Source organism: Nilaparvata lugens, chromosome 13, assembly GCF_014356525.2.
Source record: "Nilaparvata lugens isolate BPH chromosome 13, ASM1435652v1, whole genome shotgun sequence".
NCBI classification, from domain to species: Eukaryota; Metazoa; Arthropoda; class Insecta; order Hemiptera; family Delphacidae; genus Nilaparvata; species Nilaparvata lugens.
Window position 1 is genome coordinate 3,467,154 of NC_052516.1, and position 24,140 is coordinate 3,491,293.

A 24,140-nucleotide genomic window follows, 5' to 3' on the forward strand; every position below is an offset into this window, starting at 1 on the left:
ATACTCCCATAAGAACCAACGTTATTCTGCCAGTTTGTGAACTTGTCAACCCTATTATTAGAAACAATTATATTATTTTCCTACAGTTACGTTGAAAAGTGGCCATTGCTGCACTGATTACAGAACGCAAAGAATCACTTTTCCGCTCTAGTGCGGGAAACATTTTTCTGCACTCCAGATTTGCAACATGGCAACGCAAAATACTTAGTAGGTTATATGGAGCAACAGTGCAGCAAAATCAAAATGAAGTTGGTAACAGTGACTGCTGTGGCTGCTATAGTGAGCAGAGGTGCAACCAAGCACAACGCGCTAATTATTACATTATATACTATAACCAAGGACAACATTTTTATTCAATTTGACAATAAATTAAGGTTTTTATCAAATAATAAAATTACACAGAAAAACATTTGATGGATTTCAGGCAATTTTACCCATAATTACCCACTTTTCATATTCAATGGTAACTGTAGGAAAAACTTAATGTGAAATACGTGCGCAAAGTTCCTCTGCTGCACTCAAGAAACCATTCCTTCTGTAAACGTTTCTTTCGGTGCAGCAAACTGTCACTTTGCGCACTAGTTGCACAAATAACTATTTCAGCTCTGCAGAGCAAAATTTTATTGGAAAGCTAGGCTCTGGGTCATATGCACCATTATCTCAGTTTGAACAGAGATTCATCAACTGTAGTTCAAACCAGGAATGAAACATTATAATACACTTTTCTTATGTATTTAAACACGATTTGCTGTCAAATATTGAGTAAATAATTACAAATATGAAAGTACTTCAGTCAGCAAGTAAAGGTTTTTAATTGTTTACTCAATAATTGACTGCATGTCGTGTTTAAATACATAAAAAAGTGTGGTAATACCATAGAGGAACAATAGCGTAAGTAGATATCCCATGGTATAGGGCGTTTATGTCGCAACTTTTACTGTTATCTCAAGCCGATTACTGTCGATTATTGTAGATTTTTACTGTTTTGACCGGGTAAGAGTGTATGAACGGCACAATGTAAGAGACTACCAGCGTCATAAAGCTTCACAGGAAAGAACTAAATGGGCTTGAGATAACAGAAAAAGTTGCGACATAAACGCCCTATACCATGGGATATCTACTTACGCTATTGTTTCTCTATGGTAATACATAGCAGCTCGTAATGGATCAAGAAACCATCAAAAATTATAATAGATTCGACCTTAAGTTTATGTAAACCTAGTTTAGTATTAAATGTAGATAGACTTTTAGTTTAGTTTAGCCATAGAGGAAAGATTCCGTAGCATAAGAAGATATCCCATGCTATAGGTCGTTCATGTTCCAAATTTCTAGCCAAAGTTTTGTTAACTCAAGCCGACTACTGTTGACTACTGTCTATCATTACTGTCTTGTTGGAGTGAGTGTGTAAAGCTGTGTACACATATACGCTCTTCCAACCCGCTCCGAGCACGCTCCTCCCTCGTACCGCCCTCGTTCCTCCATCGAACCACAGTCGCTCCGCCCACGCACCGATCATGAACGTTACGGAAGATGTTAGATCTTCTCGCGTTCCCCGGTCGAACCACTGTTGCTCGCCGGTCGATCATCAATCGCTCTGCTGGAGTGACGTTCGGTTGCGGAGCAGAGCGAAAGTCTGTACGCACCTTTAGAACGGCACAGTATGAGAGACTACCAACGTCACATCGCTTCACGAAAACCTTGAACTACTATACTATACCGGTACTAAAAGCTAACTATACTATACTAGTAGTTCTGTGAACAGTAGACCTCGCGCAGTTATAAACCAGTCTCCTCTAATACTGTCCATCAGAGTGAATTCTGTCGTGTCGGCGAGATATCGGTGTATAAACGACTAATGGCTGTTTGGGTTGTTGTATCGACAATGCTAATAATTTGATGTAAAACAGCTATATGCTACTAACATCAAAAGCTTACCGAGTTGAAAGCAGAGAAAAGTCGGCAGAAAATACTATGCTACTTCAAGTTATCAATTGCATGCAATCAATAGTTCATTTAATAGTGCATAAGATTGCATTCAATGAGGCATGCAATTAAAAGTCCACACAGCAGCTGATTTTTTACCAAGTTACATTGAGATGTTGAATTGCATGCGTCAATGCATGCAATTTATAATCCACTCGACAGCTGATTTATGATGAATAATTTATTCTATAGTCTGATTTTTACTCTAATATTGGCGTATGAAGGAGGCTCCTTTTCCTTTTATATTATCCTTGAAATGCAAAATTTCCAAAAACCTTGTATATACGTCGACGCGCAATTCAAAAAGGAACATACCTGTCAAATTTCATGAAAATCTATTACCGCGTTTCGCCGTAAATGCGCAACGTAAAACATAAAGAGGAATGCAAAACCGTCGACTTGAATCTTAGACCTCACTTCGCTCGGCCAACTATATCGGTACTAAAAACTAACTATACTATACTATTCATAAAACACTTAACTCACATGGGCTACTTTTTAACAAATCAATAAAGACAATATAAAAATCTTGTAGTACCTTTTATTTTTTAAAAACTTAAAAATAGTTCAAATATTTAAAGACATGTTTAAAATATCTTAATAAATATTCTTAATCATTTGATTTGAGACCATATTAATTGACCGATCGAAGTGATGTCTAAGATTCAAGTCGACAGTTTGACATTTCTCTTAATGTTTATAGGCCTATGCTGCGCATTTACGGCGAATCGCGGTAATAGATTTTCATGAAATTTGACAGGTATGTTCCTTTTTCAATTACGCGTCGATGTATATAAAAGGTTTTTGGAAATTTTGCATCTCAAGGATGATATAAAAGGAGAAAGGAGCCTCCTTAATACGCCAATATTAGAGTAAAAATCAGACTATAGAATTATTCATCATAAATCAGCTGACAAGTGATTACACAGAAGTGTGGAGAAGCCAGTCTATTACTTTTATTTGTATAAGGTCTATAGTTTCAATCAAATACCTTAAAGAGGTATGCATCTTTAAGCTGGGTTTACACCAAAGTTATTAACAAAATGTTAATAACTTAATTCTTATAGATTCCATTAGATTGAACGGAAGTTGACAAACACATATGTTCATCATGTGTATGATAAGTTATGTTCAATCTAAAATAATCTAAAAGGATTGAGTTATTAACATTTTTCTAATAAATTTGGACTAATCGCAGCTTCAAGGTCTTTGGTTTCAATATTTTGTTTTGCAGTCATGGTATTATTATGCGTGCCCATTAGTATCAAATATTCTCAAATTCGAAAAAACTAATTTTAATAGGTGATTAATAATAAACAAATGAACTAAATAATGCTGGAGAAATTATAATATTTTTGATTCTAAAAAATTAATCTCCATCAGATAGAAAGATTATCACGGAACTGGATGAATTATATCATATGGAATACAAATTCAAACGTGAACTGATTTTGTGAACATTTAAAACTAGTGACATCAGGTACTTGTGGATGAGAATACTGCGTGAGGTCTACTGTTCACAGATCCACTAGTTTACGTAGATAACAAAAAACTAATGAACTATTTGTTGAACTATTTCAAAGTTTTCAATAAATAAAGGGTACTACAAGATTTTAAAATTGTTTTTATCAATTTATACTATTCATAGTTACTACTGAGACTATCGGCTTGAGTCAACAGTGGAATTAGGAACAAAACGCCCTATACCATGGGATATCTTCTTATGCTACATACCTTTTCTCTATGATTTTACACAGAATTATTATTCCTCAAGTTGAATATCACCTCAAATCCTTTCCTAGATTTCAACGTGGTGTTCATAACTAGTTCAATGTCCTCTATACAAGTGTGTCCAGGTCCCGAAACCAGAGTGTACCTCCTCAGCAGCGTGGAGAGGACACTTTTCATCTGGAGCAGAGCGTACTTTTGGCCGATGCAGTTTCTGAGGCCGGCCGAAAAAGGGAAATATGAGTAGGGGTGACGGCTGCGGCATTTTTCGGGCAGAAAATGGTCGGGGTTGAAATGGTGGGGGGTGGGACCCCAAGTGGCGGGGTCACGGTGGGTTTCGTAGACGAAGATGCCGATGTCCACCCCTGGAAAATTAAAAAAATATATATTTACAGCAAGAAAAATTGTGAAAAATAGTTCAGAATAACTATAGTGAGAATTACGGTGGTACAAAAGGTGTAAAAAGTGGTGAAAATGATAGGAAGACATAGTCTCATGTCTTTTTCCACAGCCTTCTATATCATAGATAAAGGATAAGCATAAGTAATGTTATCACTTTATCATAACTAAGCATAACCATAGAGAAACAATAGCACAAGTAGATATCCCATGGTATAGGGTGTTTATGTCGCAACTTTTACTGTTATCTCAAGCCGATAGTCCACGTAATTCTTTCCCATGAAGCTGTGTGACACTGGTAGTCTCTCATATTGTGCCGTTCATACACTCTCATCCCAACAACACAGTAAAAATCTTCAATAGTCGACTGTAATCGGATTGAGTTAGCAGTAAAAGTTGCGACATAAACGCCCTATACCATGAGATATCTACTTACGCTATTGTTTCTCTATGGCGTAACTATTCATCTATCGTAGATAAAGGATGAGCATAAGCACTATATTTCTTGTCTCTGCTTCTATTAGGCCTAAGGCTGTTCAGTACACCTTTTTATTTTTATTGAAATTGGATAATATTTTTCAATATAATTCTTAAGATCATTATAAGAGTGAGAAATAGTGGCAACTTAAATTTCTTAGTGGTCTAATAAGCGAGTTATCCTATTATATTAAGCGAGCAATTTCCGTATATTTGTATTGTTATATCTGATTATTTATGTTCAACGGATCTCGAAAACGGCTCTAACGATTTTCACGAAATTTGGAACATAGTAGGTTTATGATATAAAACTTCGATTGCACTAGGTCTCATCCTTGGGAAAACTCGCTGAACGACATTAAACGGATAATCCATCCTTGGCTGAAACAGCCAAATTTTCAACTACATGTGACGACTCTGCAACCGGGCATTAGATAGATTATTTTACAGTAATTATTTAGTTTTGTCGATTATCAATGAATAGATGAATAAATAATAATACCTGCAGGTATTTCGTACTGTCCAACATGTATATCCTCCTGTAACCTCTTCCCAATGGCTGGCAGAGCGGGGAAAAGCCTCATTGTTTCCTTGATGACTCGCTCCAAATACTCGAGACTGTTCAGCTCGAACATGCTCGGGGCAGCTCGACTATCCTCGCCGAACACTGCATCCAGCTCCTCGTGGACCTTGAACAAGTGTTACAAACAAGTATAAGGGAACAATTTTTAAAACTCATGACTTCGCCAATGAATGCTTCATTTCATTGCAATTAGTTCTTCTTCTTCTCGTATATGCCGGCTCCGTGACGGAGATTGGTGATCATCAATGCAATGACTTTTGAGGGGTGAGAAACTTGAAGCACCTCTTTCTCCATCTCCTGAGTTGCTGACGATGCCCCAGAATCATTCCAGTAATTTTTTACAGATGGTTTTCTATGAATCAGTTTTTTGCCTCTGGCTCTGCCCCCCTGGAACTTTTTTGACTTTTGAGGGGTAAGAAACTTGAAGCACCTCTTTCTCAATATCCTGAGTTGCTGACGATGACCCAGAATCATTCCAGTAATTTTTTAGAGGTGTTTTTTTATTGAATCAGTTTTTTGCCTCTGACTCTGCCCCCCTGGAACTTTTTTGACTTTTGAGGAGTAGAAAACATGTAGCACCTCTTGCTCCATCACATGAGATGCTGACGATGCACCAGAATCATTCCAATGATTTTTTACAGGTGTTTTTTTTAAATCAGTTTTTTGCCTCTGGCTCTGCCGCCATGAAACATTTTTGACTTTTGAGAGGTGGGAAACTTGCAGCACATCTTGCTCCATCTCTTGAGAAGCTGACCATGCCCCAAAATCATTCCGGTCATTTTTTACAGGTGGTTTTTTGAAAATCAGAAATTTGTCTTTTGTCTTCAACCCTTTGTGTTATCACACCTGATTGATCACACATGAGGTCAATGACTAGTTGATCTATGAATAGCTCTAGATTTTACCCTTGAAAATCAGTATTTGACCTTGAAATTCACGATTTAGTGATTTTTGAGTTCCAACTCCAAGTAGAATCGGCGACCTGTTGCATGTCAGGGTACAAAGTCCAAGAACAAGTGCACAAAATAAGAGGTCATTCACCCCAAAAACGGATCGGCCACCTGTTGAATGTCAGAGAGTGTTTTGTGTTGAAAGTCCAACTCCAAGTAGAATCGGCGACCTGTTGCATGTCTGGGTACAAAGTCCAAAAAAAGTGCACAAAATGAAAGGTCATTCACCCCAAAAACGGATCGGCCACCTGTTGAATGTCAGAGAGTGTTTTGAGTTCAAAGTCCAACTCCAAGTAGAATCGGCGACCTGTTGCATGTCTGGGTACAAAGTCCAAGAACAAGTGCACAAAATAAGAGGTCATTCACCCCAAAAAGGATCGGCCACCTGTTGAATGTCTGAGAATGATGTGAGTTCAAAGTCCAACTCCAAGTAGAATCTTGGATCGGCCACCTGTTGAATGTCAGAGAGAATTATGAGTTCAAAGTCCAACTCCAAGTAGAATCGGCGACTTGTTGCATGTTTGGGTACAAAGTCCAAATACAAGTGCACACAATAACAGGTCATTCACCCCAAAAACGGATCGGCCACCTGTTGAATGTCAGAGGGAATTATGAGTTCAAAGTCCAACTCCAAGTAGAATCAGCGACCTGTTGCATGTCTGGGTACAAAGTCCAAATACAAGTGCACAAAATAAGAGGTCATTCACCCCAAAAATTGGTCGGCCACCTGTTGAATGTCAGAGAAAATTATGAGTTCAAAGTCCAACTCCAAGTAGAATCGGCGACCTGTTGCATGTCTGGGTTCAAAGTCCAAATACAAGTGCACAAAATGGGAGATCATTCACCCCAAAAACGGATCGGCCACCTGTTGAATGTCAGAGAGTTTTTTGAGTTCAAAGTCCAACTCCAAGTAGAATCGGCGACCTGTTGCATGTCTGGGTACAAAGTCCAAGAACAAGTGCATAAAATAAGAGGTCATTCACCCCAAAAATGGATCGGCCACCTGTTGAATGTCAGAGAGAATTAGGTGTTCAAAGTCCACCTCCAAGTGGAATCGGCGACCTGTTGCATGTCTGGGTACAAAGTCTAAATACAAGGGCACAAAATGAGAGATCATTCACCCCAAAAACGGATCGGCCACCTGTTGAATGTCAGAGAGTGTTTTGTGTTCGAAGTCCAACTCCAAGTAGAATCGGCGACCTGTTGCATGTCTGGGTACATAGTCCAAGAACAAGTGCACAAAATAAGAGGTCATTCACCCCAAAAACGGATCGGCCACCTGTTGAATGTCAGAGAGTGTTTTGAGTTCAAAGTCCAACTCCAAGTAGAATCAGCGACCTGTTGCATGTCTGGGTACAAAGTCCAAGAACAAGTGCACAAAATAAAGGTCATTTACCCCAAAAACGGATCGGCCACCTGTTGAGTGTCAGAGAGTGTTTTGAGTTCAAAGTCCAACTCCAAGTAGAATCGGCGACCTGTTGAATGTATGAAAGGCAATAGTTTCATTTTGAAAAAACCTAGATAGCAAGCTACTCAACTAATCTAGGATAATGTCTATTATAGGAATGCATAGGGTGAGAAAAGCTTAAAACATCCCAATCCTCAGATTCCCTTTCAGGAGTGATGGTGGAGGCAAAAGTCTGATTTTCCTTGAACCACCTTCTTGCATGTGATTTAAATGATTTGGAAGCCTGTTCTCCATCAGAATCCAATGAGAGGGTAGAGCTTGAAGTATTTCCACCCTCAGATTTCGAAAAATACATCAGGGAGCGGAGCTAGAGGAAAATATCTACAGATTTGTTATACATTCAACAAGTGGCAGATTTGTTTTTGGGTTGACGGCCACCTGTTGAATGTCTGGAAGGCGAAAGATTATGTTTATCATGAGAATGCATGAAGGAAGTAGAGCTTGGGCTATTCCAACCCTGAGATTTCGGAAAAACCCCTTTGGGGGTGGAGCTGGGGCAAAAACACAGTTTTTTAAAAACAGTTTCATTTTCCTCACATCCTCATTTATTCAGTCCTGTACAAAAGGATAATAAATGTGGATGTGACAAAAATAAAGCTGTGTTTACACAAAATAATTAACAAAATGTTTATTTTTCCATCCTTATAGATTCTATTAGATTGAACGGAACTTGACAAACACAAATGTTTATCATGTGTATGATAAGTTATGTTTCGATTCTTTATCACAAATGACAATGTATTGCCCGGTCTTACAAGACCCATTGCATACTAGAACTACATTGAGATTTAAGCTGCGTTTAAACCAAAGTTATTAACAAAATTTTCATTTTCCGACCTGATAGATTCTTTTAGATTGAATGGAACTTGACAAAATCATGTGTATAATAATTTATGTTTTGATTCTTTATCACAAATGACAATGTATTGTCAGGTCTTACAAGACCCATTGCATACTAGCACTACATTAAGATTCAAGTTGCGTTTACACCAAAGTTATTAACAAAATGTTAATAACTTAATCTTTATAGATTCCATTAGATTGAACATAACTTATCATACACATGATGAACAAAATATTATACATATAACACAGATTGATTATGTTTTTGTCAAGTTTCGTTCAATCTAATGGAATCTATAAGTAGGTATTAAGTTATAAACATCTTGTTAATATCTTTGGTGTAAACGCAGCTTTAAACTTTGTTTTTCCTTGGATAATCATGGAAAATTTTCACAATATTGATTACTCTCATTCAACAAATTGTCTCACTTTTTCCTGTATACTTGGATGTAGAGCGAGCATTAGCAGGGCAAAGCTGAGTTCTGTAGAAGTGGTTTCCTGTCCCCCGATTATGATGGTCATAGTTTCGTCTCGTAGTTGTGTATCGGACATACCACTCTCAAGCATCAAGTCCAGGAACGCCATTTTGCAATGCTTGTTATCTGAAAAATATCATATTCGGATATCAAATTTCAGAAATATCTCAGAATATTTCAGAGAATTGTATTGAGGACTAGGAGGAGAAGGAGGAGAAGCAGAATGAAGAGTTGTAGGAGGAGGAGGAGGAGAAGCAGAAGGAAGAGCTGTAGGTGGAGGAGGAGGAGAAGCATAAGGAAGAACTGTAGGAGGAGGAGGAGAAGCAGAAGGAAGAGCTGTAGGAGGAGGAGGAGGAGAAGCAGAAGGAAGAGTTGTAGGAGGAGGAGAAGAAGCAGAAGGAAGAGTTGTAGGAGGAGGAGGAGGAGAAGGTGTTGAAGGGGAAGGAGGACGAGTTGAAGGATGAAGAGGAGGAGGAGGAGGAGGAGGAGGAGGTGGGGGAGAAAGAGGAGGGGGAGGAGGAGGAGGAGGAGGAGGAGGAGGAGGAGGAGGAGGAGGAGGGGGAGGAGGTGGAGAAGAAGAAGAAACATAACGAGATAATGAGGAGGAATAAGTTTGATTAAACCATTTGTTAGAATATCTCATGTCAATCAATAAAATAATTATCTCAGTTCAATATGGCGTTCACCTTACAATGTTCATAAGCTTACTTAATAGGATCCTTTTTCATCCTTTGAAACCCTTAGACACAAAATATTAAGGGGTGAAGTAGAACAAGATAGAATAGTTGGGAACAAGGATTTAGAGAAGTAGAAAGAAGAATACATGGAAAAATAAGAAGGAAAAACGCGGCTAGAAAAAAGAAGATGGATATTATTCTTTTGTCAAGTATGTGAGGATAGGTGCCGGTTGCACAACAGCCGGTTAAATTTTAATCGTGATTAATTCCACGAGAACCAATCAGAGAAGCTGTCTTATCAAAAATGGCTTCTCTGATTGCTTCTCGTGAAGTTAATCACGGTTAAAATTTAAACGGATATTGTGCAACCGGGCTTAAGTGGAATAAAAACTCCAGAAAAATGACTGTGCAATATAAAACAATCATTCCATGATACATATTATAGGAAAAGCGTTTTGCACTGAATAATATCCAACGATACGGAATAGAGATGTGAGATTATTTTGTAATAGATACTAAAAGCTGAAAATATTATGTTTCAAAATAAAAAGGCAAAGTGAGCATTGAAAATTGAAAAAATAATTGATAAAGATTCAATTAAATAATTGGGGAGTATGAATCAATAGCGAGGTCCACGTTATAATTACAGTGGAGAAAGATAGAAGATCAACATTGCCGATCCTCAGTCTTGTCAATGCCTTCTATAGACGGTAGCTGATACAGGTTTATTGATGTAATATTAACTGTTCATTCTCATTTAAAATAATCAATTACATTTTATCAAGCATGAAATTATATTTTCCAATAATTTCATAATGAATTTACATGATCAAGATGAAATATTTTGTTGATTTATTATCAACTCTACATTGTTGAAAGACGATCTGGAACAAAGCAAAGGGAGAAAGAGATTGCGCTATCCGCTTTGTTGAATGATAGACAAGGATAGCAATACCATTGCCAATCAAACACTGTTATTATAACGTGGACCTCACTATAGATGATCAGATATAAATCAGCCCAATAATTGAAAGCTAAATCAACCTAATACAGGGCACACAATTATGAAAAGGATTTACACTATAAAGAGATTCACTGTATACAGTCAGCATTCCTTATACAGTTGCTACCAATTTAACTAATGGTAACAGTTTAAAGTGGATTCCTCTATAGTGGAAATCCTCTCTGGTTGAAATTTAGATACGACCTCGATAAGCCGGCATGATTTACTGAAACCTTATACAATGATAATACTATAATAAGCCGGTTGTTTCAAATATTCAGCAGTAATCTAATACTACGTTAATGATCCTAATCCTATATAGCGAGGTCCACGTTATAATGGTAGTGAAGAAAGATAGGAGAACAACGTTGCCGTCGAACACCATATTATAACCACACACCTCTCATGCAATCTAATTATATACATGTAGAAGTCCAGTTGCACAAACGTCTTTCAAAATCAACCGTGATTGAACGCTTCTTGAAGAAGTAATCTACTCCTGCTAGTAATTGTGAAGAAATTCAACTATAATTTAATCACGGTTAAATGTAATGCAAACGAGACATATTATTTGAATTGAATAAAGTGATGATTATAATATTATTAATATCGGGGCGCCGAGCTTCGCTCGTTATTTTTATTAATTGATAAACAGAACACAATTCTCTAAAATGATCGTGTTCATATTTCACAGCTGGCTATATAATGTCATCTTATGAATTTCAGGGATGCGATAATTTTATTTTTCACATACTCACTCACTCACTCACTATTTTACTATCCACAGCTGTTTCAGCCAAGAATTAATTATCCTTTTAATGTCGTTCAGCGAGTTTCCCCAAGGATGAGACCTAGTGCAATCGAATCTTAATATCATAAACCTACTATGTTCCAAATGTCGTGGGAATCGTTAGAGCCGTTTTCGAGATCCTTAAACATGAATAACCAGATATAAAAATAACCAGATATATTGTTACAGAAATTACTCGCTTAATATAATACGATTACAATAATTACCTGATAAATCATCGGATTTCTCATCTAATATATCACGTTTCTTCTCCTTGAATCTAAGCCGCTTTTTCTGTATCACCTTTTCTGTGAACTCCAAAACCCTTTTGGCTGCTCTATCGTGAACGGTTTTCATTGAAGTCAGCGCGAAAATAAACGGAATACTTAACCACACCTTCGCCATGCGGTTTTGCCAGATCTGAAATTTCAGAAGACAAAATTAATACAACTTACAATTATAAAATTTGTTACTTGAGAATTAATGTTGGGGAATTTTTCCGTGATTGAGAAAAAAGTTTTATTTTTGTTCAACACTTCAGATGCAGATGTGTTGGTTTCAACCGATCCTGTGAAAATGTCTAATAAATGTGGATGTAACAGAAATGAAACTGTGTTTTTTCACTTACAACAATTCGGTTTTGTAATAAAAACTTACAACAACTTGACAGTGGAAACTTTCTGTAGGAGATATAGTATATTTCGCACCTAGAGCAGAAAATGAGACTTTTCCGGCTCGAAATCGGTTTTCAAGTCCGAGGCCGTAGGCCGAGTTCTGGTTTTTTTATTTGAAAGTGATATTGCCCTAAAGTGCAACAATAAAAATATTTTATAAAACCAAAAATAGTATTTTTCGCATCTAGAGCAGAAAATAAGATTTTTCCGGCTCGAAATCGGTTTTCAAGTCTGAGGCCGTAGGCCGAGGAATAGAAAAGATTGAGAGCCGAAAAAACATTTTTGCCCGTAGTGCGAACGCTATTTTTCCTCACACAGAAAAATAAACAATATATATAATTATGAGAATATTTGTTTACTAGGCACTTCCGAAAGCAGAAGTGGAAGGTGATAGCTCCAGCAAATCTGAGGTAATCTATCTGAGGAATATCAGGAAATTGTCAAAGTAGGCTATTTTTATTTTTTATTCTGATTTGTTTAAATAACCTAAAAGATTATGTTCAATTATGTGGGAGGTTGAGTTTATATTTTTTTATTCTTTCAAATGACAATAAGATGATATTATTATTATAAATGTTTTAATTATTGAATAATGAACATTTTTTTGATCACCATTCTTAGTTCCATGTTAGCGGCTGGAAAGGGTACTCTTTCCGGCCTAGGCCGGAAAGAAACCTGCTCTGACGTCAGACGAGAGTCGTCTGCAAACAATGCCTTTCAGATCTATGTAGGGACTGGAAAACAGCTGCTTTCTGTGCAGTGTGGCAAAAAAGTTATTTTCTTAAATGTATTATTTTGATGATTCATGTCAATAATTCATCATTGGATATCAAATTGATTGATTTATTATCATTATAAGATAATAATAGTTGCAACCTGAAAACTCTAGATACAATACGTGAGAAAAGACACTAGACCTGAGCAAGCCAGTATTCACTCAGTATTATTATTATCATGAGATAGTTTCTCGAGATGGAAGATGCTTAATAGAATAATGGATAGTGGAAAAGTAGATAGAATGTTTCTGATCACTTTGTAGTGTTTCTCTTGTTTACCCACCAGTTTTATATTCTCTAAGGAAATTCTGGTTTTCTTTTTCACTCCCCCTGGCCATAGAGAAACGATATCCCATGGTATAGGGAATTTATGTCGCACTTTTACTGTTATCTCAAGTCGATAGTTCACGTAGTTCTTCCCTATGCAGCTGTGTGACGCTGATAGTCTCTCAAATTGTGCCGTTCATACACTATCACCCCAACAAAACAGTAAAAATTGACAATAATCGACAGTAATCGGCTTGAGATAACAGTAAAAGTTGCGACATAAATTCCCTATACCATGGGATATCTACTTACCCTATTGTTTCTCTATGCCCTGGCCTCTGGACTTTTCAATTCATCAATTGATTCCATTCTCATAATATGAATATTCATTGATAAATTATTACGATTGAGGCAAGACTGTTGAATTTTAACTATGATCATGCCACAAGAACCGACCAACCTGATTCCCAAAAATGCCTTGATTGGTTACATTGCATTTAATCTTGATTAAAATCTAACAGGCTTCTGTGCAACTGGGTGTGAGGATTTAATAGTATTTTCAATGTTCACCAAAACTAGTATTCATTTCTGTAGTATGTGAAAGTTTTGTGACAAGAGACAGACTCTTTTATTGTTTCATTCACTCACCTGTAATACAGTTTCAAGGTCACGCACAAAGTCACCCCCTCCGCCATTTTGTGCATTGACCGACACCCCCATAGCTGTACGACATATTGTGTCCAGAGTACAGAGCCCAACTAGAGGCAGACAATTCACTGATTTCCCGTTGTGATCTCGTTCTATCTGTGAAAAAATCAAAGGAATGTTTCCATCATCAATATTCAATATAAATGCATGAAATTAAGACAATATGATTGATAGTTAGCTCAAAAGAAGGTTATACAGGTATGCGGTATGCTGTGATTGGCTGAGACAAGACACACTCTTCGCTTTGGACGTTTTCTCTCAGCTAATGGTAGCCTTCCAAATTGAAAGTTCGGCCGACATCACAAATTTAAGGCTTATTAAGATACTAGCCGTCAGGCTCGCTTCGTTCGCCACATCCGTCTGGCCAGGAGGCTCGGCCCCTGGACCCCCGACTGGATCGTCCAAAAATAAGATCAGCGGGCTCGCTTCGCTCGCCTGCATTTTTCATTTGAGCATGCTTCATTTCATCAGAAAGTCAAAGTACTGAGAAAACGCAGAAAAAACTGAAAACAACGTTGGAAAAACGCTGATTTTGGGCGTAGCCTATCTTTGATAAAAAATAACCTCATCACAAAATTACCCTAGCTAAACCTCTGTACCAAATTTAATCATTTTCTGTCTATTACTTGATGAAAGGACTGAGAAAACGCTAATTTTTGGCGTATCTTTGGCGTTATTTCAAATCTCTCTAACACAACATCATTACACCCTAGCTGAGCTTCTGTAGTAAATTTGAACATTTTCTGTTCATTTGTTCTCGATAAAGCTGAGAAAACTCTAAAAAAACGCTGGAAAACGCAGATTTTGGGTATATCTTTGGATATTTTTCCAAATTCGTTCTTAGTGCGCCTCTGAAGGGCTAACTGAACATACCTACCAAATTTGAACGTTTTTGTTCCGGAAGATTTTTAGTTGTGCGAGTCAGTCAGTGAGTGAGTGCCATTTCGCTTTTATATAGGTAATAAACGTAGAATCAGCTGATGAAAAGTTAAATGCACGTGTTCGTGGTGCACATTTCTTTAAGCAACTCTAGCTAAACCTACAGGAGCTCAAGACATAGATGACTGAAAATAAATACCATAGCTAACAAATTATCAGTAGTAAAGGAGTAATTTCTGCCAGGTTTCTTATTGTACTTTTTGTGTAGTTGAGAAGTTGATATTGTGGTTATTATTCATATTGAATGAAAAAGACTAAGAAATTGTCAAAAACCACAGATTTATTGATACTTGGAAAGACCGGTTTCTGTTATTACACCATTGTCAATCTCTGATAAACATGTCATCTCTGATACAATTTCTTAATATTGTACTTATTGGGTAAGCGCCATCTTGGCTCTTTCACTAGATTGCTGACTGCTTTAAGCCACCTCTATCTACCAGAGACAGACGATTCAAAATAATTTCCCAATCAATTTAATGCACAACTCTCAAGTCTTAAGTCTTGGGCTTAATTAAGCATCATAATAATTATATAGCCTATGATGTGTAAAAGAATTGTATTTTGATAAAACTCTGAAATCTTAAGTCTTGGGCTTAATTGAGCATCATAATCTATGTGTAGGAGAATGATATTTAAATAAAATCAGATTGAATCAAATTGAAATTAATTATGTCATCCTCCAATCACTTAAATCAATACCTACTACTATCTCAGGCCACACAACTAATCAATGACGTCATAACATGTAGATTGATCATTCTAGATTCACAGTCAAGTTTCTACTAGCTTATCAATGTAAGCTCTCAAACTTTTGTTGCTGTATCGATTTTTTATTGGTTGAAATACTATATATCTAAACTCCAAATTAGAGACATTTGTATTTTATTAAAATAGAACACTTCATTCCACAAATTCAATAATTTTTCCATATTTTCAGCTTGATAGACATATTCGATTCAGTGATAGAGCTATTGATAAATTCATCGCAACCAAAAATACTTAATAATAGCCTGAATCAGAATCAAATGAAAGGTAAACCAAATTAGATGTAACCCTTTTTTTAGAAAAGAGGCTCCCACAGATTTGATCACACTAAATCTGTGGTACAGAAAAAACCATCGGGAGTATGTTTATCAGTTAGGTAAAACTTTAATCTTATGATGCTATTGGACAGTTCCAACACTTGCATTTTCACTTTTCAATTTTTAGTTTAACAGTTTTTTCACATACTATAACTTATTTACACTGTTATTTCACATTCCAATTACACTGTTATTTCACATTTTATTTACACTGTTCTTCCACTTTAATCAAATTTCCCTCTCACACTTTATTTACACTGTTCTTTTACACTTCATGTGAAATGTTGTTTTGTAGGATTGAAGTTCTTTCTTCTTATCGCTTGTATAGGCTACATTTTCGTTTCAAATTCTAATCTCTCGGAAAAGAGAATACAGAAACTTTTGGAGTCTTGTTATAATTCCCGCGACAATTGGGTACCCAAAAACCGAATTCCATGATTTAAAACCCCAAATTTACCATTACTTTTCACAAACGATTATTAGAAAAATGATGAATAAACCATATTCATTGAAATGGAAGAACGTGAAAATCGAATTCGTAATTGGATTTTTGTTGGTTACAATAATAGATGTGATAACAAGCATCAGAGCTTTTATTTCACTTGCCTATCGCTAGTAGATCATCGATCTACATGTGATGACGTCATAGTTTATCATAGCTTCAGTTGTGGGGCCTGAAGTAATAGTAGGTATTGCTTAAACGCACAAATCTTGGACTTATTTGAGCATCATCATCTGTGTGTATAAGAATGGAATTTTGATAAAATCAGATTAAATACCTTATCAGCCAACACAATAGCCTCCTGGAAAAACACATCCAGGAAACCTTTGAGTATGGTGAAATGGAAAGCAGGTGTCATAAGCTTGCGGTTATGACGCCATTGACCGAGGTTCCGGGATGTGAAAATGCCTCCGCCCATAAGTGACCGGAAGTTGTCGTATTGGATGCTCTTCTGGAAAAGTTGGGGCCCCCAACACAGTCTCCACGTCGTCTGGAGACATCACCACCACGGAGAACTCGAAGAAAATCCACACACGGAATGGTTTCCGGTTGTATCTAAAACGAAAATTGGATTAGACTAGTTAAGATAAAATACGATTGATTGATTGAGTACTTTATTTATGTAGATTACAATATATACTGGCTTATACACTATATACAATAGCTTTAAATACAGCAAAATTATAGATGAATTTACATAATATAGACTAAGAAAATAATTATTGAACTGTAAATGATATGAAAAGTAATTTGTAATATAATAACTATAGATAATTATATTGTTATGCATCTACATAATTGGCGGAGCTTTGGCCATATCAATGCCCATTCTTCGGAAAGAATATTAAAAATATCCTCCCCACTAACTCTCTACCAAATAGATTCAAATCTAACGATCAGATAAGATTGGATCTGATATAAATCAGACTAGCCGTCAGGCTCGCTTCGCTCGCCATATCCGTCTAGCCAGAGGGCTCCGCCCCCTGGACCCCCGGCTGAATCATCCAAAAATGAGATTAGCGGGCTCGCTTCGCTCGCCTGCAATTTTCATTTGAGCATGATTCATTCCATCAGAAAGTCAAAGTACTTCCTTGCTCGATTAAATCACGGATTAATTTCAATTATTTAGTGCAATTTGAACATGTTCTGTCTATTACTTGATGAAAGAACTGAGAAAACGCAAAAAAACCGATAATTTTCGGAGTATCTTTGGCGTTATTTCTAATTCTTTCTAACACAACATTATTACACCCCAGCTGAGCTCCTGTTGTAAATTCAAACATTTTCTGTTTATTTGTTCTCGATAAAGCTGAGAAAACGCTGGGAAAACGCAGATTTTGAGCATATCTTTGGCGTTATTTCAAATTCCTTCTAACACAACATTATAACACCCTAGACTAGCTGAGCTTTTCTACTAAATTTGAACAATTTCTGTTCATTTGTTCTCGATAAAGCTGAGAAAGAGCAAAAAACGCTAATTTTGGGCGTATCTTTGGCGTTATTTCAAATTCCTTCTAACACAACATTATTACACCCCAGCTTAGCTTCTGTAGTAAATTCGAACATTTTCTGTTTATTTGCTCTCGATAAAGATGAGAAAGAGCAAAAAACGCTGGAAAAACGCTAATTTTGGGCGTATCTTTGACGTTTTTGCAAATTCCTTCTAACATAACATTATTACACCCTAGCTGAGCTTCTGTACTAAATTTGAAAATTTTCTGTTCATTTGTTCTAGATAAAGCTGGGAAAACGCTGAAAAACACTGGAAAAACGCAGATTTTGGGCGCATGTTTAGAAATTTTTCCAAAACCATCTTAGTGCGCCTCTAAAAGGCCAATTGAACATACCTACCAAATTTGAACGTTTTTGGTCCGGTAGATTTTTAGTTCTGCGAGTGAGTGAGTGAGTCAGTCAGTCAGTCAGTGAGTGAGTGCCATTTCGCTTTTATAAATATAGATTGGATTGGATTAAATTAGGCTAGACTGGCAAACAAGTGATTTTCACTAATGCCAGTGGTTTTTCTTTTTCAATTTTCATCATATATTTGCCTTGAGCCAGTTACACCACTACCTCTGTAAACATTGCCATAGTGCATTAAAAGGTGGTTGATGGTGATGTCAGCACAGGTGGGGCTCCTACACCAATAAAAAATCAGGTGTGGCGCACTCACACAACTTTCCTTGCCGTTATGATAATTGATTACCTGACGATAGTGTTCACGCGCATCTCAAGTCTACTATTCCAAGATCTTAGCCAGCTGGTGATAGGACAATAACGCTGGAGACACACGAAGTCTGCTATCTCTTCATAGTGAATCATTTGATAGAATCAACAGTTGCCAACAGTTTGCAATTGAATAATCTCATTTTCTCGAATTTCGAGCTTATTTTCAATTTTAGGTTAAAATGTTACTCGACATTATTATTGTAGAGATTTTATGCTCATCTTTTCACTTAATTTCTTTGTTAAATTGTATCTGGAGCCTGATATTGAGACCCAAATCAAACTTTTGCATAAATGGGACGGAGCTCCTGAAATTTTTTACAGATGTGGACTTGTGGCAGTTGTATGAGCTATCAATGTCTATTTCAGGTATGAAAGTGTGTGTATGAGTGTATGTGCGTCTGTGTAGGTACACGATACTCATCTCCCATTAACGAAAAGACTTGAATTTTGACTAAAGGTCCTTAAGAATAGAATAAGAATAAGAATAAGAATAAGAATAAGAATAAGATAAAGAATAAGAATAAGAATAAAAAGAAGAATAAGAATAAGAATAAGAATAAGAATAAGAATAAGAATAAGAATAAGAATAAGAATAAAATCTAATAAGAAAGAATGATTTTATTCCTTTAGTGCATACAAACATGCTATCGGAAACGTCAAAATATACATTATACATACATCATAATAAATAACAGAATAATAGGATAAAAGTTTGTCAATAAAACAATAATATCAAGAATAATAATCCACGTACATAATGCATCATTTAAATATAAACACATAAAAATATAAAATACTACAGAGTACTATCACGTATGGTTTCCAAAAAATGATTCTCTACTGGCAACTGGAGGAAATCAGAAAGCGAGTATAGTGGTCCTTACAATATAAGGATCCGACACGAACAATTTCGATCAAATACTATTCAAGATGACGGCTGAAATGGCGAAAATATTGCCAAAAACAGGGTTTTTTACAATTTTCTCGTAAACTGCTTTGACGATATTGATCAAATTCATACCTAAGATAGTCATTGATAAGTTCTATCAACTGCCACAAGTCCCATATCTGTAAAAATTTCAGGAGCTCCGCCCCATCTATGCAAAGTTTGAGTTTAGATTTCCAATTATCAGGTCTCGGATATAAATTAAACGGAAAATTCCGAGTGGAAAAGATTGAGCATGAGAATCTCTTCAATTAAAGTTCAGTATCATTTCCACCTAAAATTGAGAATAAGCTTTAAATTTGAGAAAATGTGATTATTCAATTGCAAACTGTTGCTTCTATTAAATCATCCACTATGAAGAGATAGCAGATTTTGTGTGTATCCAGCGTTATTGCCCTGTCACCAGCTGGCTCAGATCTTTGAATAGTAGACTTGAGATGAGCGGTAACACTAGCGTCAGGTGATCAATTTTCGTAACGGCAAGGAAAGTTGTGTGAGTGCGCCACACCAGATTTTTAAATTTCGTTTAGCCTGATAGATGGATCGAAACTCATAGGGCGGCAAAAAATCGAACGTCCAAAATCGACGTAGCTCTTCGTAAATCTACGTAGCAGTAAGTGGTGAAAGTAAGAGTACAGTAGTTCTTAGTGGTGGGTGTTGGAGCTGAGCTTAGGAAAGCTCAAAACTTTGGTGAAAGGATAGAAGAAAATGCATGAAGAAGAAGATGAAGATGAAGATGAAGATGAAGAAGAAGAAGAAGAAGAAGAAGAAGAAGAAGAAGAAGATAGGGAAAGAAGAAGAAGAAGAAGAAGAAGAAGAAAAGAAGAACGAAGGAGAAGAAGAGGAAGAAGACGAAAGAAGAAGAAAAGAAGAAGAAGAGAAGAGAAAAGAAGAAGAAGAAGAAGAAGAAGAAGAGAAGAAGAAGATAAAGAAAAAGAAAAGAAGAAGAAGAAGAGGCGAAGAAGAAAGAAGAAAGAAGAAGAAGAAGAGGAGAAGAAGAAGAAGAAGAAGAAGAAAAAGAAAAAGAAAGAAGAAGAAAAGAAGAAGAAGAAAAAGAAAAAGAAGAAGAATAGAAAGAAGAAGAAGAAGAGAAGAAGAAGAAGAAGAAGAAGAAGAAGAAGAAAAGAAGAAGAAGAAGAGAAGAAGAAGAATAGAAAGAAGAAGAATAGAAAGAAAGAAGAAGAAGAAAAGAAAGAAGAAGAAGAAGAAGAAGACGAAGAAGAAGAAGAAGAAGAAGAAGAAGAGAAGAAGAAGAAGAGAAGAAGAAAAGAAGAAAAGAAGAAGAAGAAAAAGAAAAAGAAAAAAAAAAGAAAAAGAAAAAGAAAAAGAAAAAGTGAAAGAAAAACAAAAGAAAAAGAAAAAAAAAAGAAAAAGAAAAAGAAAAAGTAAAAGAAAAAGAAAAGAAAAGAAAAAGAAGAAGAAAATAAAAAGAAACAAAAAGAAAAAGAAAAAGAAAAAGAAGAAGAAGAAGAAAAAGAAAAAGAAGAGAAGAAAAGAAGAGAAGAAGAAGAAGAAGAAGAAGAAGAAGAAGAAGAAGGAGAAGAAGAAGAAGAAGAAAAAGAAAAAGAAGAAGAAGAAGAAGAACGAAGAACGAAGGAGAATAAGAACAACGGCAACAAACAAGAGCAAGAACAAAAACAAGAAGGAGAGGAACAAGAGGACACAAGTATAAGAAGTACAAGAAACAAGTACAAGAAGAACGAAGAAGGATCAAAGAAAATACAATGTAGAGTGAATTATTGAAAAGCCTGTCAGAGTTTCTTCCATTGAAAATTCATAACTTGCATTGTCTCTTCTCATTTCCATCTGCTATAGCCAATAAAGATTCACATAAACGTTCAGCATTCCTTATAATCTACAACATGAAGCTCCCAATTAGAACAATACTGCCAGAGTGAAGGACTCCGCTTGTTATAAAGATATTCATTGCAATCTGTCAGCGTTTTTGTGCATTTAATATTATTGCTTCCCAGTTAATGGATGCTGCCAGTTGTAGATAAATCTTGCTATAATCCGAAAACCATCACTTGAGAAGCAAATGGATTCACACACCGTGAAATGGCAGATTTTATGCTAATTTCGGAATATTATTCTTGTAATCCGAAGGATTGTTTTAATGCTGGGTAGGAGTGATTCTTGAACGCACTTCAAGAATCTTTTTATCACTTGTTCAAGATAACTGATAACTGATAACCGAAAACAGATAGCTACAACAACAAGACATAAACGATGTACACACGTACGTTTGCCTCGGGTGAGCATACGTGTATGGGCTTGCATTTGCACGTGTGGACACTGTTCGCTGATGCATGGGCGACCGGAACCCTGTCGGTATTTTGGCGTGCTCAAAGGCGCCTCGGCGAGCATTGAATTTCGTGTGGACGCGATTTTGCCATACGGGTGAGGCAAAACGTAACATTGAAGGCGTCCATTTGATTTGTCAATGACAAATCAATTGTGATCCAATAACTAATTGTAATTGTAGGATTTGTAATTTTGTAGGATATGTGATTGTCAATATTTAAATAGAACATGCATGGAGTATATATTTGTATCATGATTAACAAATTTAGAACTGCATAATTTAAGTGAAAAAACCTTCCTCTACAGGTTTCTACAAAAAGTATAGATCAATATTTTTTACTGTGGCTATCAATCATCTTTTGTTTGTTTCATGTATATCAATCCAAGTTGTTAATTAAATTGTAATCTTCAATATGATTTATACGTTTAGATAGCTAGGTTATCTATAGAAGATTTATTCAAACTTTGAACTAGTATTCCCTTAAGGTAAATCTTGAAGCTAATCTTTTGGAGAATCTTGTTTTGTCATGTGTATGAGCAGAGTTAGTTTAAAATGGGCAGCAATTCAGTATTTGATTCAATTTATGGCTAATTTCCTTAGAGAAGACTGTCAATTTTGTGAGACAGTGTTAAGTGCTTTGATTAGGTCATCAAAACTTCTGGAATTATTGTAGAAATTTTCTTTTTTTGAGATTCAGAATAGATATTGGAAACCAACAAATGAATCGCCTAATGCCAAGAATCTCAAACTTAGAGCCAATCGTTCTTGGGGAGTTATTGCTTCCATCATGATGATATCATTAAATGATATTTAACAACAAATTTTGTTTAGATAAACCAATTGTTTAGATCAAACTAGTTGAATTAGATTCAGTATATTAACAAGATAATGTTTTGACAACCTAATAAAGTTTGAATTGTCAATCTTATGTCATGTAGCAATTTATTTCCTTACTTCAACCTACAATCGTTCAACCCACCAACATCGTTTGTCAAGTTTTATTTTTGATTTTATTATATACATTGAAATAAAATGATACTGCTGCAATTTGTGATAACTATCTTCAATGATGGAATGACGTCATGTGGAAAATCTACATCTACCATGTCTTCGTGTCGTCTGCAAATCAGATAGCTTTTTGAATGCCGAGGCATACGTGGATCGCGTCCACAAGGACGTACAGTGAATGCCGAGGCATGTGTACATATGATTGTTCGCGCGAATCTGTACGGACGTGTGTACAAGGCTTTAACCTATCTCGGACTATTAGTAACCTTATCTAAATTTGGGAGAGGAATAGCACAAGGTTACCTTATTTTTTCTCTTCCTATCATTTTGATGATGTACTTATTGTTTGAATCAATAAAGAATAATGAATAAATAACTCATAACAGATAACTAGGAACAAATAAATGAGATCAGATAACTGGGAGCAGATAATCGAGAGCAGATAACTGGGAACAAATAAATGAGAACAGATCTTATTATTTGTTCAAGATAACCGAAAACTGATAACTGAGAACAGATTACTGACAACAGATAACTACAACAAAAATCTGGTGCACTCACACAACTTTCCTTGCTCATTGAACTATAAGCCTCATTATCAAACGAGAATAATTTAGGGGAATAACATAATGACGATTGACGGCAACATATTTGCAACTACGATCAGACTACTGTATATGTGTATATACAATGTTTTCAGAGTACTTTTCCTTTATGTAAATTGTGAAATTCGATGATTTTTTTTTGAAATTCGTCAAAACAGCTGTTGTACAGATGAATATCTTGACTAGACAGTGTTTTTTTAAACTGCTCTACCTACCGTACCCACGGTATATGGAAGAAGAAAAAGTGAAAACTTGTACCTACCTATCTCATGCACGAGAAGGAGGTTACAAAGTCCATTTCTCAAGGATTGGGTGGACCCCCCATTAGTACCCCAGGAAAAAGGCTCATGTCAGTTGATAGAGCTAATAAATAACTATACAGGGTATAGATTTGAAAAAAATCGTTAGATCCGTTTTTGAGAAATCGTGAAAACATGGTTTTTTAGTAACTGTCATTTTTCTCAAGAATATTACGGAGCTCCTGCAATTTTCTCAGAAATGAGACTCATGTCAGTTGATACCAACCTACCCAAAAATCATGTTTTTGGACTCAGGGGACCTTGAAACGTATAGAAAACTTGAAATTGGGGTACTTTTTTTTGGAAAGCAATACTTTCCTTACCTATGGTAGTAGGGCAAGGAAAGTAACAAGACTTAACCTATTTCGGACTATTAGTAACCTTATCTAAGTTTGGGAGAGGAATAGCACAAGGTTACCTTAT

The 24,140-nt window shown here is 36.1% G+C and overlaps 1 protein-coding gene across 1 annotated transcript in view; it reads right to left on the reverse strand.

Moving 5' to 3' along the window:
* Nucleotides 1–3,417: 3,417 nt before the first annotated feature.
* The window catches only part of LOC111047318 (cytochrome P450 4C1), an 85,314-nt gene continuing 64,591 nt past the window's right edge, over nt 3,418–24,140 (reverse strand). The window contains 7 exon segments of the mRNA XM_039439594.1: nt 3,418–4,076; nt 5,090–5,276; nt 8,861–9,033; nt 11,605–11,797; nt 13,743–13,898; nt 16,606–16,795; nt 16,797–16,883. Coding sequence (XP_039295528.1) covers nt 3,733–4,076; nt 5,090–5,276; nt 8,861–9,033; nt 11,605–11,797; nt 13,743–13,898; nt 16,606–16,795; nt 16,797–16,883 — 1,330 coding nt within the window. The 3' untranslated portion in view covers nt 3,418–3,732.